The sequence below is a fragment of the Prionailurus viverrinus genome, chromosome F1 (assembly GCF_022837055.1).
Source record: "Prionailurus viverrinus isolate Anna chromosome F1, UM_Priviv_1.0, whole genome shotgun sequence".
Classification (NCBI taxonomy): domain Eukaryota; kingdom Metazoa; phylum Chordata; class Mammalia; order Carnivora; family Felidae; genus Prionailurus; species Prionailurus viverrinus.
Window position 1 is genome coordinate 4291178 of NC_062577.1, and position 13305 is coordinate 4304482.

The following is a 13305-nucleotide window of genomic DNA, read 5'->3' on the forward strand; positions in this document are numbered from 1 at the left end:
CCCATTCTGAGCTTTTTTCCTAAAATTTTAAAAGCGTTTTAAATTTAAAAGTTGATTACAAATATGTTCTAAAAATCACAGTGTTAAACATTTAGAGCCATTTATTCCATTGATTTTTAAAGGATTTTTCTTTCCAAAAGTGAAATTAGATTTTCATGAAAAATTACATGTTTGAACAAATTCTCCTCTATAAAGTCATCCTGATTTTGTTCCCTGATGTTAGAAGCTAGGATTCTGCATAGTTCTTAACGTTATCAAGTGATTTTCTTGGGAACCTTTGCTGTTGACTTGAACTGGTAGAGACCCTGCTCTCTCTACCTAGGAGGTCCTTGCTCATTGAGGAAAGCGTTGTCCTGGTCATCTGAGGTTGAGCCTTGACACCCTGATTGATATACTAATGCAGTACTGTCTTCAGTTGCTAATTTAAAATAAACCCAGAAAAGCTTGATACTTAACCTACCATTGTGTTTCTTATTTCTGTGGAAAGTTGAAATCTGAATTTCAACTGATTTGGAAAGTGTTTTAACTGATAAATTAAGGATTATTGCTGTTGAATTACCATTTTGCTCAGCATTTGTACCTATTACTATTTTTATATGCCCAAGTCTTCTCCCTTTCAACACGCCTTTTCACACTGGTCTCTTCCCTGTCACAATAAACAAAGCTCCTTATCTGATGTTACCAAATATAATTTGACCTCCCTTTATGAGTATTTAGTAGGTGGGATATTTACCCCCATGAAAATTGACCCTGTACTCTTTGGTTTGATATACCGTTATTCCCTCTCCCACCCCAGCTCTCCAATTTCAGAATTAGAAACTGTGGACATTTTCTGTACAGTCTGAGCTTTTAAATAATGACACTGATGATAACATGCTAGTGAAAAAACCAAGGTCACACTTTTCACAGGCTTGGTTTGTATTGCACATACTGGTCCTTTATCATCTAGAGAATGTTTCATTTCTTTAAATTTAAAACTTAAAGATCTTACGGAAATTTTAACTACAGAGTGCCCTTGCATGGTTCAGGTGACAGTCTCTTTTTTTTTTTTAGGCTTCTTGTATTAGACTTGAGCTCCTTGAGAGCAAGGGCTGAGTTATGTAAATTTTTGAAGCCCTTATGGCAGCTAGCCCAGTAGCCTACAAAGAGTAAGTACCATACCTCAGTCCCAGGTTGTTAAAATTACTTAGAGTAGTTGCTGAGACATAGATGTGAAATCCCAAGGTGAGATACCAAATATCACATGCATACATTGAAAGGAAAGGGGTAAAGATGTGTTCCATAATGCTGAGAGTGGAATGACGAGGGAAGTGCCATCTTTTTACCCGAGACCTAGAAGCCACAGGAGGGGTCACAGGTCACTCCCTAAACTAGAGATGCACCTGCTTGGATCAAGGCCCCTAGAGGCATGAACACTTTCCACCCCTGGCGTGAATGAGTTCTCTTTAAACCTCTCCCAGACCCACAGAGCTCTGATAGTACAAGTTCTAAAAGAAAGTTTTTCTTCCCATCTATTCCTCCTTTCTTTTGCCCCCATCTGGAAGAATTAGAAACTGACAAACTTGGTGTGCAGGACCCTGCCTAACAATCAGACAGGCATCTGATCTCTCTCCCTTCCTCACTTTAGACTTCCAGCCTAAAAAAGTCCCTAGCTGAATGAGAGAACCAGATTTTACACATATCAAGTTGGGGGGCCAGAGAAGCCCCCCAACTTCTGAGCCCAGAGAAGGGAAGAGAATCATGAGCCTGATTAACGTATAGTGCGTTCGAAACACCTTTGAGCCATCTGTGAGGAGAGATGACAGGCAAGCATCTGTCTATAGTTGGAAATTGAAGAGAAGCTTGGATGTGGATGAAATCACCTAGGGACAGTTTATAATGAAAAGAGAAAATGTAGCAAACTTGGTCTGAAGTGTGGTCCAACTCTTGATTCATATGTCAGATTGTATGTACTTTTCGAAATGTGAAAATTTTAATAGCTTTAAAGTACACAGACACAGCGTGTTTATGTCCTCTTGGTTTTCACATGAAAGTCCTCACGAGGGGATGTTTTTGCACCTAGACACAAACAGGAAGATCTAGATTTCAAGCTGGGCTGGTCGTTGCTATCATTAATTTTCCAGAACACTCAAAAATATAGGTAGGAACTTTGAAGGCTTCTTTTTCCACACAGTAGTGCTTCAGGCCCTATTACTTGTTTGGGCACAAATAGTGATTTAACTTCTTTGACAGATGTGTATATAATTGTCTCCGATGCTTTGCAAGGAATCTGTGGAAAGTCATCTGAGTGTTCTTTCTGTCCGACGTCAGCCCCTCTTCCCTAGAAGCGTTACTTCTTTGTGTCTGTGTCTTTTGTTGTCATTTCAAAATAGCTTCAGAGTGATTTGGAGAGATTATATTTTGTTTGAAACTTGTGGTGCCTCTATGTTTGAGGAAAGCAAGTTTTGCAAGTCCATTTTGAGTGTGAAGCGTCCAAGTAAATGTTACCAAGTCAGAAAATCACCTGAGATCATTTGTAAATTAACATGCCAGAGAGATACCACATGCACATACTCACACCTGGGTGCTTTTATCTTTTACTTCCAAACTTGAGTTAGATGTTTATTCCTCGTAATCATAAAAATAAGGAAATAAATTTGGAGTTCAGTGACTTAAGCTAGAAAAATTTCTCCGTGTTCTTGTAAGACAGTCCTAAATAACTCGAGTAGCTCTAATTTGCTTTCTTTACAAGTGACACTAGAGGCAGAACACACAGGACAGTATACACAGTATTTTTACTGTTGTTGTTGTTGTTGAACTTACTAATTCTGATGTTTAACAAAATGAAACAGGTTTGTTTTTTCCCTTCTGTAAACTTCCATGTGCTTCCATGTATTACTAAAATCCATATTTGATTTAAAGTTAGTAATATACAATTTGCTTCTAAAGCAAAGGAAATTTGAATATTGAGTGCTTCAACAGAATACTAAATCACAATTTTTGAAAACTGTACAGTTCTATTTGAGTTAAATATTAAGTAATAAGGCCATCTAGTGGTAAAATTTCCAAGTTTCAGTGAATTTGAGAATGATGTTTCCTTTACTAAATGTAGACTTCAGAATTTATCAGATGTGATCAGGCAATCATTGAAAAGCTTTCTAGAAAATAGTTTAACCTAAGGTATTTTCCCCTTTTTATACCAAAAAAGGCCCTTTGGTTATGTTCCTAAGATCTTTTCTACAAAGCACCAATTCAAACACATAGTATTTTTCTTGATTGTAATAATTAGAGCCACAGATAACACCTATGAATAATGCTTAAGAGACTTAATAGTAAATAAAATGGAACATTGCAGTTTTTGTAGTTACAACCTTTTTCCAATCTGTTTGGCAACATCAGGGCCTATTTACGTGCCAGGAAGTCAGTCAGACTCAGATCCTCCCCTTGATCAAGCATATGATTATTGGTCTTTGTATTTAAATATTTCACAAGTGTTGACCATAGTCATCCTGCTTATTGAAAATGCTGATCTGTGAGAGTAGACCCAAGATCTGCATTTCAAAGGCCTTTCAATGATTTTTTTTTTTTTTTTTTTTTTTTTTTTTAGGCAAAAAAAGTTTGACGATCTCACTGTATTCCATACAGAGATCATACAACAAAATCTGTTCTTCAGGACCTTAGAAAATTCTAAGTATAATTTAGTTCATATAGATAAACGTTAAACATTTGTTAAGAAAGAAACAGGTGGGCGCCTGGGTGGCGCAGTCGGTTAAGCGTCCGACTTCAGCCAGGTCACGATCTCGCGGTCTGTGAGTTCGAGCCCCGCGTCGGGCTCTGGGCTGATGGCTCAGAGCCTGGAGCCTGTTTCCGACTCTGTGTCTCCCTCTCTCTCTGCCCCTCCCCCGTTCATGCTCTGTCTCTCTCTGTCCCAAAAATAAATAAACGTTGAAAAAAAAAAAAAATTAAAAAAAAAAAAAAGAAAGAAACAGGTAAAATCAGCTTTATGTTTACAGTTTTGCAACATGCCTCTTTCCTAAAAATAAAAGAGCAAAGAGATAAGCTGAAAACAAGCCAAAGCGTATTCTTTCCTGATTTTGCATTATTATAGTATTTAACATTATTAACACCTTTTAATAAATCAAATGTAATATCCTGGATATTTCTTACTTATCAAACAGAACTTTGCTACATATTAAAAAGGATAGTTTGATTTACATGAGCTGCCACCCAATTTTCCTCTCCAACCTTCACTCCCTGTCCTTAAATAAGTTTCCCTGATTATTGAATTACCTGTTGAAATTAGAATATTTTTATTTGCCTCTGAAGTTACTGATAATATTCATATTAATCTGGTGCTCGGACTTTTCATTTATGAAATAATTTCTTCTCTTAGGTATTTGGAGTAGATGACAATCAGGATTATAATAGGCCTATTATCAATGAAAAACATAAAGACCTGATAAAAGATTGGGCTCTCAATTCTGCTGCGGTAGTAATGGAAGAAAGAAAGCCACTGAGTACACCTGGATTTCACAACTCAGAGGTATACATCTCTTCCTCATATGTGACTTTTACACACATGAAATGTGAATTTTTATCATTTGTAGTTATATTATTTTAAGTAACTGATATACTCCTTTGAAAATTCTTCTAAAAACTAAATTCTCACAACTGAATTTGTTTCTAATAAAAGCCTAAAGCAATTTTTGCAGTAATTCTGTTTCAGTTTTTGTTATTTCTTTTAAATTATGTTACTCTGTTCATCCGTGAAGGGAAAATGTTAATTTCACTAAGCAGTTAATGAACTCACTACTGTGATTGGCATTATGAGATAAAAGAAAAAGTATACTCCAGTAGTACTTCCTAGGAGGGCCCGTAGTTAGAATGGAAAGATCTGTAGATCTTTCTGTCATGCCAGGAAAGATGTGCCCAGTAGTGCCTGGCAGATAGAATTTCTATACCTGAATAAGTGCCAGTGCAGTACAGCCCCCGATGTTGTTAGAATGACCTGAAGTTAGTCAAGGATGGCTTGGTTAGTAAGCTTGGGGAGTCAGCATGGGTGTAGTAGAGCTACGAAGACCTGAGCTCAGGTCCCAGAATTGCCACATTTGTCCAAGTGCCCTTGTGTCGTCGGTCACTTCCCCTCTCTCAGCTGCAGTTTTATCGTCTGTGCAGTTGGGATTTTTGATAAAACCTACTTACAGGGAGTTCAGTGAAGTATGTAAAGCACTCAGCATAGTAATTGCCTGAGATCTGTGCCCTCAACAAATGGTTATTCCCTTATTGGAAGTGATACTAGAAACTTCATTCCAGTGATATGTCAAAAATAAATGTAAAAAAAAATACGTGACTGAGAAGTATTAATTCATTATAATGTATTCAATCAGAGCTAACATCCAGTAGGAACTTTCTCGTGCCATTTTACAAATGTGGAAACTGAAATATGTAGACCAAGGTCATAAAACTAGCACCTTGTGGAGCCAGAATGTGAACCGTAAGCAGCCCTGTTTTCTTAATTCATTCTCTTACTCAGTATGCTACACCACCTCTCCAGAAATGAGTTAATTTATACAAATGGTAAATAAAACAATCACAAATGAAATGTTACCTTTGTCAGAAACATAAATAGAATATTTCTATAGACAGGGAAATCCACCTATCCGTTTATTAATGTTAAAATCGTCCCTTTATGGCGTGCCTATTCCTGAAAGCTGTTAAAGCATTTCTTGCATTTTAGTGTTCTGTTTCCTTCCTTGATCTTACAGAACTGTAATTCTGGTTTCCGTTTCATAAGATGCTTAATTTACTTACTGAAAACAAGTGATACTTATGCGAGGCAGTGTTCTGGTGTTCTGATTACCAGGAATGGTTCTGGTGACCATGAACTTTTATATAAGACTCCCTCTTCCCTTCCCCATCCCCTCAACCCATCCCAAGTGGAATTGATATATAGCCCAGTATGTACCTGCCTTGGAGAGAATCTCCGACACAGGGCATGAGAACCTCTTCACAGAACATAAGTGTGTGTGTCAGTGAAGGTGGGAGGGGCTCTGGTACTTCCTTCCTGCTGAGAAGCATGAGCAGTTAGTAGAGTCTTGAAAGGGACTTCAAGGATCCAGCAGGTTTTGGAAACCTTAGGCTTCATTGTGTGCAAGTCACTGTATACTTACTGCTTTAACCTATTGTGGAAGTCGTTATCTGTAGCCTGTTTGAAATATTCATCAGTTTTTAGCCTGTAAATCTGATACTTAAGATAGTGTTTTGAATCATTTGTAATACAGTTTTGGTGATAGCCTTCCATTCCTTAGTTGTCATTCCAGTCTCAAAATTAAGATTTGACTTATTTTTTTTGTGAGGGAACATAATTTTTTTTCTGTACTCCCTAGGTCTTGCCTGGATTGCCCTCAAGTTACCATTCTATGTCCATAAGTCTGTAGAGCCATTTCATGAATTAAATTCCATTTCACATTTGACTATGAAAGTTCAGAGAGTACTTGCCTTAAGGCCAGATCTAGACATGTGCAGGTCTAGGCTCAGACTAAAGGCTGAGTGATTTCTAGCTTCTTCTGGAAACTGCGAAGTGTTGTAAAAAAGAAGTCTAGAGCTTTGGGTTTGTTTTTGAAATCCTTGAAGACACGACCTGGCAGATTTAATGTTCCTTGAGACTCTGGAACCAGTCCGCATCCTAGAATCACGTAGAGGGCCAGAGAACAACTTAGGAATAGATCTTTAGACTCCTGCCCCAGAGACAGAAGCAGAGCCAGCCTCAGTGTGGTAGCCGTGAGGCCCTGGTGACACACCCACGTGTATCCAGCCGCAGAAAATGTTAAGCTCCAAGTATTTATTTTAGTGCCATCGTTAGTATTTAATAAGTAGAGAAAATTATACTACGTTTGTAGTAATGATAAGATGTAGTTAAAAGGAGTACCTAGAGACTTTTCATTCTATATCTGAGGACATTTAATAAATGATAATACAGCAATGTGAGTTTTAAATACGGCTTCTTATGACAAGATAATGTAACTAAATAGAATTCTCTCTTGTCTAAATAGGCTATTTCGTTCCCTTATTTTCCTCCTTTAGGAAGGCACATCTTCATCAGGAAACAAACGCTGGGTTTCACAGTGGGCTAGTTTGGCTGCAAACCACACAAGACATGATCAAGAAGAAAGGATGATGGAATTATCTGCACCTGTTCCTTTAGAGAATGGTATTTTCTTCCTCTTGGTCTCTTTTTTGTGAATCAGCTTTGTAAAAAACAAGCTAAATCTATATAGTGAGAAGTAAATTAAACCTAAATAAACGAATCACATATTCTCATGCTTATTTTACATATATGATTTTATTTGCACTAATAATGCAGGTATCATTAAAATAAAACCCTAACTGAAGATGAGAGGTAATTTGTAGATGAAATATATATATATATGTATTTTTATATATGACATGTAAAAATGAAAATTTTAAATTTTCTAAATTACAGTTCTAAATTACAGCATTCATTAATATCATTAATACAACAAATATTTAAATGCTACTTTGTGCATTTAAAAATCATTCAATACAGTTCAATAAAAAAGAATACACACTTAATTTACTTAATGTATCTTTTGCAAGTCTGTGTAATGTGATTTTTATTACCTTCTAGTAATATTTCTGTGAACTAAGTTTCCTTAAAACAAAAATGAAATTTTATGCCTAATGATTTTATTTTAGATTCAGTTAATTACATTCTTAATTTAAAAACCCTCAAGGAGAATTTGCATGTGACTTTTTATGTGTATTCTTAATTTTGTTATTGTTGAAAACAAATGAAAATTTATTTTGCCCCTAGCTTATGGCACCCCAAAAATCTGGTTTAGGAATTTTGTAAACATTACTCAGCAAGGATTTGAGCAGGGTACTAGAAAAGGTATATCATTTACTTACTATAGAAATTAGAAGTAATTGATAGTATTCCCCAAAATCAAAGACTGAATGATCTGCAGATTGATTAGCATAAACTGGTCACTTTTCGGGGAAACAAGGCACCCAAACAGAGAGGGTCAGAGGGGCTAGATAAACTTACCAAAGAACCCATTATAAAATTAGTAAGCATTAGCTGTAGAAGGCAAAATTCTACCCTTGTTACAAAATAAAACAAACTGCCAGGCCCTCATTATCTCATTTCTGTTTTATCATATTCTTTTTTTTTTAATGTTTTTTTTTTATTTTTGAGAGGCAGAGCGCAAGCGGGGGAGGGGCAGGAAGGGAGACACAGGATCAGAAGCAGGCGCCAGACTCTGAGCTGTCAGCACAGAGCCTGATGCGGGACTCAAACTCACAAACCGTGAGATCATGACCTGAGCCAAAGTCGGATGCTCAACCGACTGAGCCACCCAGGTGCTCCTATTTCATCATATTCTAAATTATTTAGCTGATAAATCCACTTAAATCTTAACATATTCTTGTTAAACATTCATCTTATGTGTGTTAGGAGCAGGACAGTGTGAGAAATGCTAGAAAAATAAAAAAAGATAAAACGGTTCTTACATTTTAGCGCTTCAAGTAGTATCAAGGAGCCAAGACATAATACGGTAACTTAACAATAATTGCTAAAGTTGAATCAGTAAGTTTATAGCTATTTTCCTGCATCATACCATTACATTGCTGTGAAATTTAAATGTTAAACTTTCAGCATTATAAGGGGAAAAAAGACTTACAGAAGCTATGTCTTAGTATCTTGTCTCCGCTTATCTCCCAAAGATTAGAATGCTTTATATGTTAATTTATATTTCCCTTTGTCAGAAATGTCCTGACGCATTCTCAATTTCTCTAACATGGAAACATCAAAGTATGTATTTTCTCTTTGGCTTCTACTTAATTGTAAAAAGAGAACGTGATCATGTGTTTGCATATGAGGTGTTAATATGCCAGAAGACCATAATTTAAAAATCCCTCAGTGTTTAAAATTGTGACAAATCCTGTGATCTTGTTTCACATTTACACTTTTTAAAATTCTTTTAATTGGTGTTAATTTTTTTTTTTTTAGAAAACCTAATAAAGGTTTGCATTTTCCGTTTTACTTAGGAAATCCAAACTTGTCATTCTTTCAGATAGATAACAGTGCGCATTAAAAGCTAAATATATTGTTCTTATATAATTGGAAGTGTTTATTTAGGCCTTTTCTGTGCAATTCTGTAAAACAGCTTCTTGAGCAAAATTTCATGGGTGGAATACACCACAAAAACAAAAATGAACACAGTGACCTTCCCTGCCATAAAATACATTGAAAGAAAAAGAGAGCAGCGGATGTAGGAGTAAGATCAGGTGACCCCAGTTTTCGTCTCCTAAAACCACCTTTCTTGACTCCCCTGTTAGTAATCCGCCTGTTTTATGTCTTGGCACTGTACTTGCTTTTGAAACTACTCTGTTACCATGTTGGTATGTTTATTCAGAGTTTTCTTGTACATGAAGCCATTTCTTAACTTACACGGCAAAATCTAATTAATAGGATACTCTGTATTTGTACCTTTTTGCCCTAACACATTTATTCTTTGTGGTTTTATTTTATAGATACAGACATCAGTGAGTCTGGCATTTCAATGAGAAGTACTGGCTCAGCAACGTCCTTGGTCAGTCAGGGAGAGAGGAGGAGACGCACTCTTCCTCAGCTTCCCAGTGAAGAAAAGTCCAAGATTATAACACAGAGGTCAGAGATAGGAGAAAAACAAGACACAGAACTTCAGGAGAAAGAAGCACCCACACAGGTATACCAGAAAGATAAACAGGATGCCGACAGAGCCCTGAGCAAGATGAACAGGGCAGTGAATGGTGAGGCTGTTAAAACTGGCGGAGACAATAAAACCTTGCTTCACTTGGGCAGCTCTTCTGGGAAGGACAAAAGTGAAACTGATAAGGAAACTTCTTTGGTGAAGCAAACATTAGCTAAAATTCAGCAACAAGAACAGAAAGAACAGGCGCAGTGGACGCCTACCAAGTTGTCTTCTTCAAAAAATGTTTCGGGACAGATAGATAGGTGTCGGGAGGAATCTTTTAAACAGGAGTCACAACCTCAAGAAAAAATTCCAGGACACTCTACAAGCAAAGGAGAAAGGGTGATACAAAATGAGGGCAAGCGAAGAAAAGCTGAGGAGGTTCTGAAAGGTCAGTCTTCAAAGGGCGGAGACAAGAAGGAATCCTCCAAGTCCTTAGTGCGACAAGGAAGCTTCACTATAGAAAAACCTAGCCCAAACATACCCATAGAACTTATCCCCCACATAAATAAGCAGACATCATCTACACCCCCTTCTTTAGCGTTGACAGCTGCCAGCAGAATACGAGAAAGAAGTGACTCTATGGATACTGATTCTAGTATGGACACAACCCTTATTCTAAAAGACACAGAAGCAGTAATGGCTTTTCTAGAAGCCAAACTGCGTGAAGATAATAAAACTGATGAAGGCCCAGATACTCCCAGTTATAATAGAGACAACTCTATTTCACCAGAATCTGATGTGGACACAGCTAGTACAATCAGTCTGGTTACTGGAGAGACTGAAAGAAAGTCAACCCAAAAGCGAAAGAGTTTCACTAGTCTCTATAAAGACAGATGTTCCACAGGTTCTCCTTCCAAAGATGTCACAAAATCGTCCTCTTCAGGTGGTAGGGAGAAAATTGAGAAGAAAACAAAAAGTCGTTCCACAGATGTAGGTTCAAGAGCAGATGGTCGTAAATTTGTACAGTCCAGTGGAAGAATAAGACAGCCTTCTGTAGACCTAACAGACGACGACCAGACCTCTAGTGTACCTCATTCTGCGATCTCTGATATTATGTCCTCTGATCAGGAAACTTACTCTTGTAAACCTCATGGAAGGACTCCACTTACCTCAACTGATGAGCATGCACATTCCAAACTGGAAGGAGGCAAAGTGACTAAATCTAAGACTTCTCCCGTCACACCTGGATCATCCAGTAAGTCAACCACTCTTCCGCGGCCACGACCCACCAGGACTTCCCTCTTGCGCAGAGCACGGCTTGGCGAAGTGTCCGACAGTGAACTGGCTGATGCTGACAAAGCATCTGTTGCCTCTGAAGTGTCCACCACCAGTTCCACGTCCAAGCCCCCCACAGGAAGGCGTAACATCTCTCGGATTGATTTATTGGCTCAGCCCCGTCGAACAAGGCTTGGCTCATTGTCGGCTCGCAGTGACTCTGAAGCAACCATCTCTAGAGGTAGTGCCTCGTCACGGACTGCAGAGGCCATCATTAGAAGCGGAGCCAGACTAGTACCTTCAGATAAATTTTCTCCTAGAATTAGAGCTAACAGTATCTCTCGACTATCAGACTCCAAGGTCAAAAGTATGACCTCAGCACATGGCTCTCCTTCAGGTAATTGGATCCAGACTTTTTATAATATTAGCATATTTCTTTTATGTTTTGGGACTCCTTTCTTTCTTTCTTTTTTTTTTTTTTTTTAAAATAAGTGTCTAGTATTACTTCTAAAAATATTCAACAGAGAGGTTGTGCTATAAGAGGGTATTTTCTCCTATAAAAATTATTTTTGTTAGCTTAGTAAATGGAAAATTCAGGCATTACACACCCTTCCAGTTAATGACCTAGGGCAAAATAGTGATTTCAAAATTAGAAGTATATGGAACCTATTTAGGAGTTTTAGTTGCCTGCTTGGCGAGGCATCTGGACCCGTGTGTCAGAATTAGAGGAGGAATGGTATCTGGTTTAAATAATAGGAATAACATTGAACTGCTAAAAGTGTGTGGCTGATTCTTAAATATCCTCACGTGATTCAAAGCCCTTAACCTGAAGAAAAGCAGTATACCTTTTATTATTCCTTTCAGGGCTAAGTGAAATAATTGCCGTTTTACCCTTTCTTTCCCATTTATTTAGAAATGTCTCATATACTTTTTTTTTTTAATTTTTTTTTTAACGTTTATTTATTTTTGAGACAGAGAGAGACAGAGCATGAACGGGGGAGGGTGAGAGAGAGAGGGAGATACAGAATCTGAAACAGGCTCCAGGCTCTGAGCGGTCAGCACAGAGCCCGACGCGGGGCTCGAACTCACGGACCGCGAGATCATGACCCGAGCCGAAGTCGGACGCTTAACCGACTGAACCACCCAGGCGCCCCTCATATACTTTTTAAGGTTCAATCTGTTTGTGGTTGGGGCAGGTGAAGACTAATCCATGGTTTATTTCAGTGGAAGAAGATGGATCCATGAGATAATCACTAAGCACATATGGGTCACACTGGGCTATAGACATGTAACTGGTTGTGAGCATTATCTCCTGAAGCCCTGTGCTATCATTGAGCTACAGTAATTAGCAGTCATCGAATGTAACAGTTCCAAAAGTTACTTCCTCCCCACGGAATTTAACTGCCTCTAGTATATTTGTCTGTACCTTCGTATTCAGAGCTGCAGCCAGTGAGAGTATATGCATGGCCAGAGATGTGACCCAGATACTTGTATGTCTCCTGTGAGCACGGTATCATTACTTCATAATCGGCCTCACCCCTGGGTGTGGCTGGAAGGGCCAGTGTGGGGAAGCCTGCTGTTAAAAGACTTAAAAATTTCTTGTCAGCAAGCATCCAAGTGAGCTGAGTCTTGGGGGGAGAGTGAGGGGAAGGTTGGTCTGCAGTCCTGTGTTCGTAGTTTGGAATCTACCTCTCTGTAGCCTACAGGACCCCGAACAATGCTCCTTGTTTTATTTTTTCACTTTTTATTCCTCCTCTCTCCTTCCCACTGCTGCTTGCCTCCCCTGCACTCACATCTCCCTCCCTCCCTCCCGGTCAGTGGCTGTGGTGATGATGGTCAGAACTGTGGTAGGAACGGTCGGTCGTAGGCTGAAGATAGGTAACATACAGTCACGATTCCAAAAGAATGGACAGTGATTCCCTTATTAGCGCCATCTTCCTTGCTTCTGCGCTTCAGGCTTTCACTGGTGGTTCACGCAGTTTTTGCAGGTGTTTTAAAACTGACTGCTGTCTTCTGGTTTATGTTTACCTATCGTTTTCCTGTCGTTCCTTATGGCCCTACCTCTTCAATTCACATTTCCTTTGTGCTGCATTCTGTGACGCGTAGCGCGATCAGATCTCTTCTGCCACGTTGCCTGTTTGCTCACCCGTCTCTGTTTAGCACAAGAGAAGCGTTACACTTTTCTCCTGTCTTACCGTGAGCCGTAATGCAAGCTGTGTGTCCCCGAGTAGCGCGGAGCAGTTCCTTCTGTACTGGTCGTCTGGTCCTTAACACGAGTGCTGTGGTTCTGCTCCTCAGTGCGTAACAGGAGGGGCTTACGTGAGATGCAAGCCAAGTACCATTACTTAAGCAC

At 38.7% G+C, this 13305-nt stretch overlaps 1 protein-coding gene across 12 annotated transcripts in view; it reads left to right on the forward strand.

Moving 5' to 3' along the window:
• CEP170 (centrosomal protein 170) overlaps nucleotides 1-13305 on the forward strand; it is a 125955-nt gene that overhangs the window by 85496 nt on the left and 27154 nt on the right. For all 12 annotated transcript variants that reach the window (XM_047840469.1, XM_047840465.1, XM_047840460.1 and 9 more), the window contains 3 exons: nucleotides 4373-4522; nucleotides 7063-7189; nucleotides 9535-11349. In XM_047840469.1, coding sequence (XP_047696425.1) covers nucleotides 4373-4522; nucleotides 7063-7189; nucleotides 9535-11349 — 2092 coding nt within the window. The remainder of the gene's footprint in view (nucleotides 1-4372; nucleotides 4523-7062; nucleotides 7190-9534; nucleotides 11350-13305) is intronic.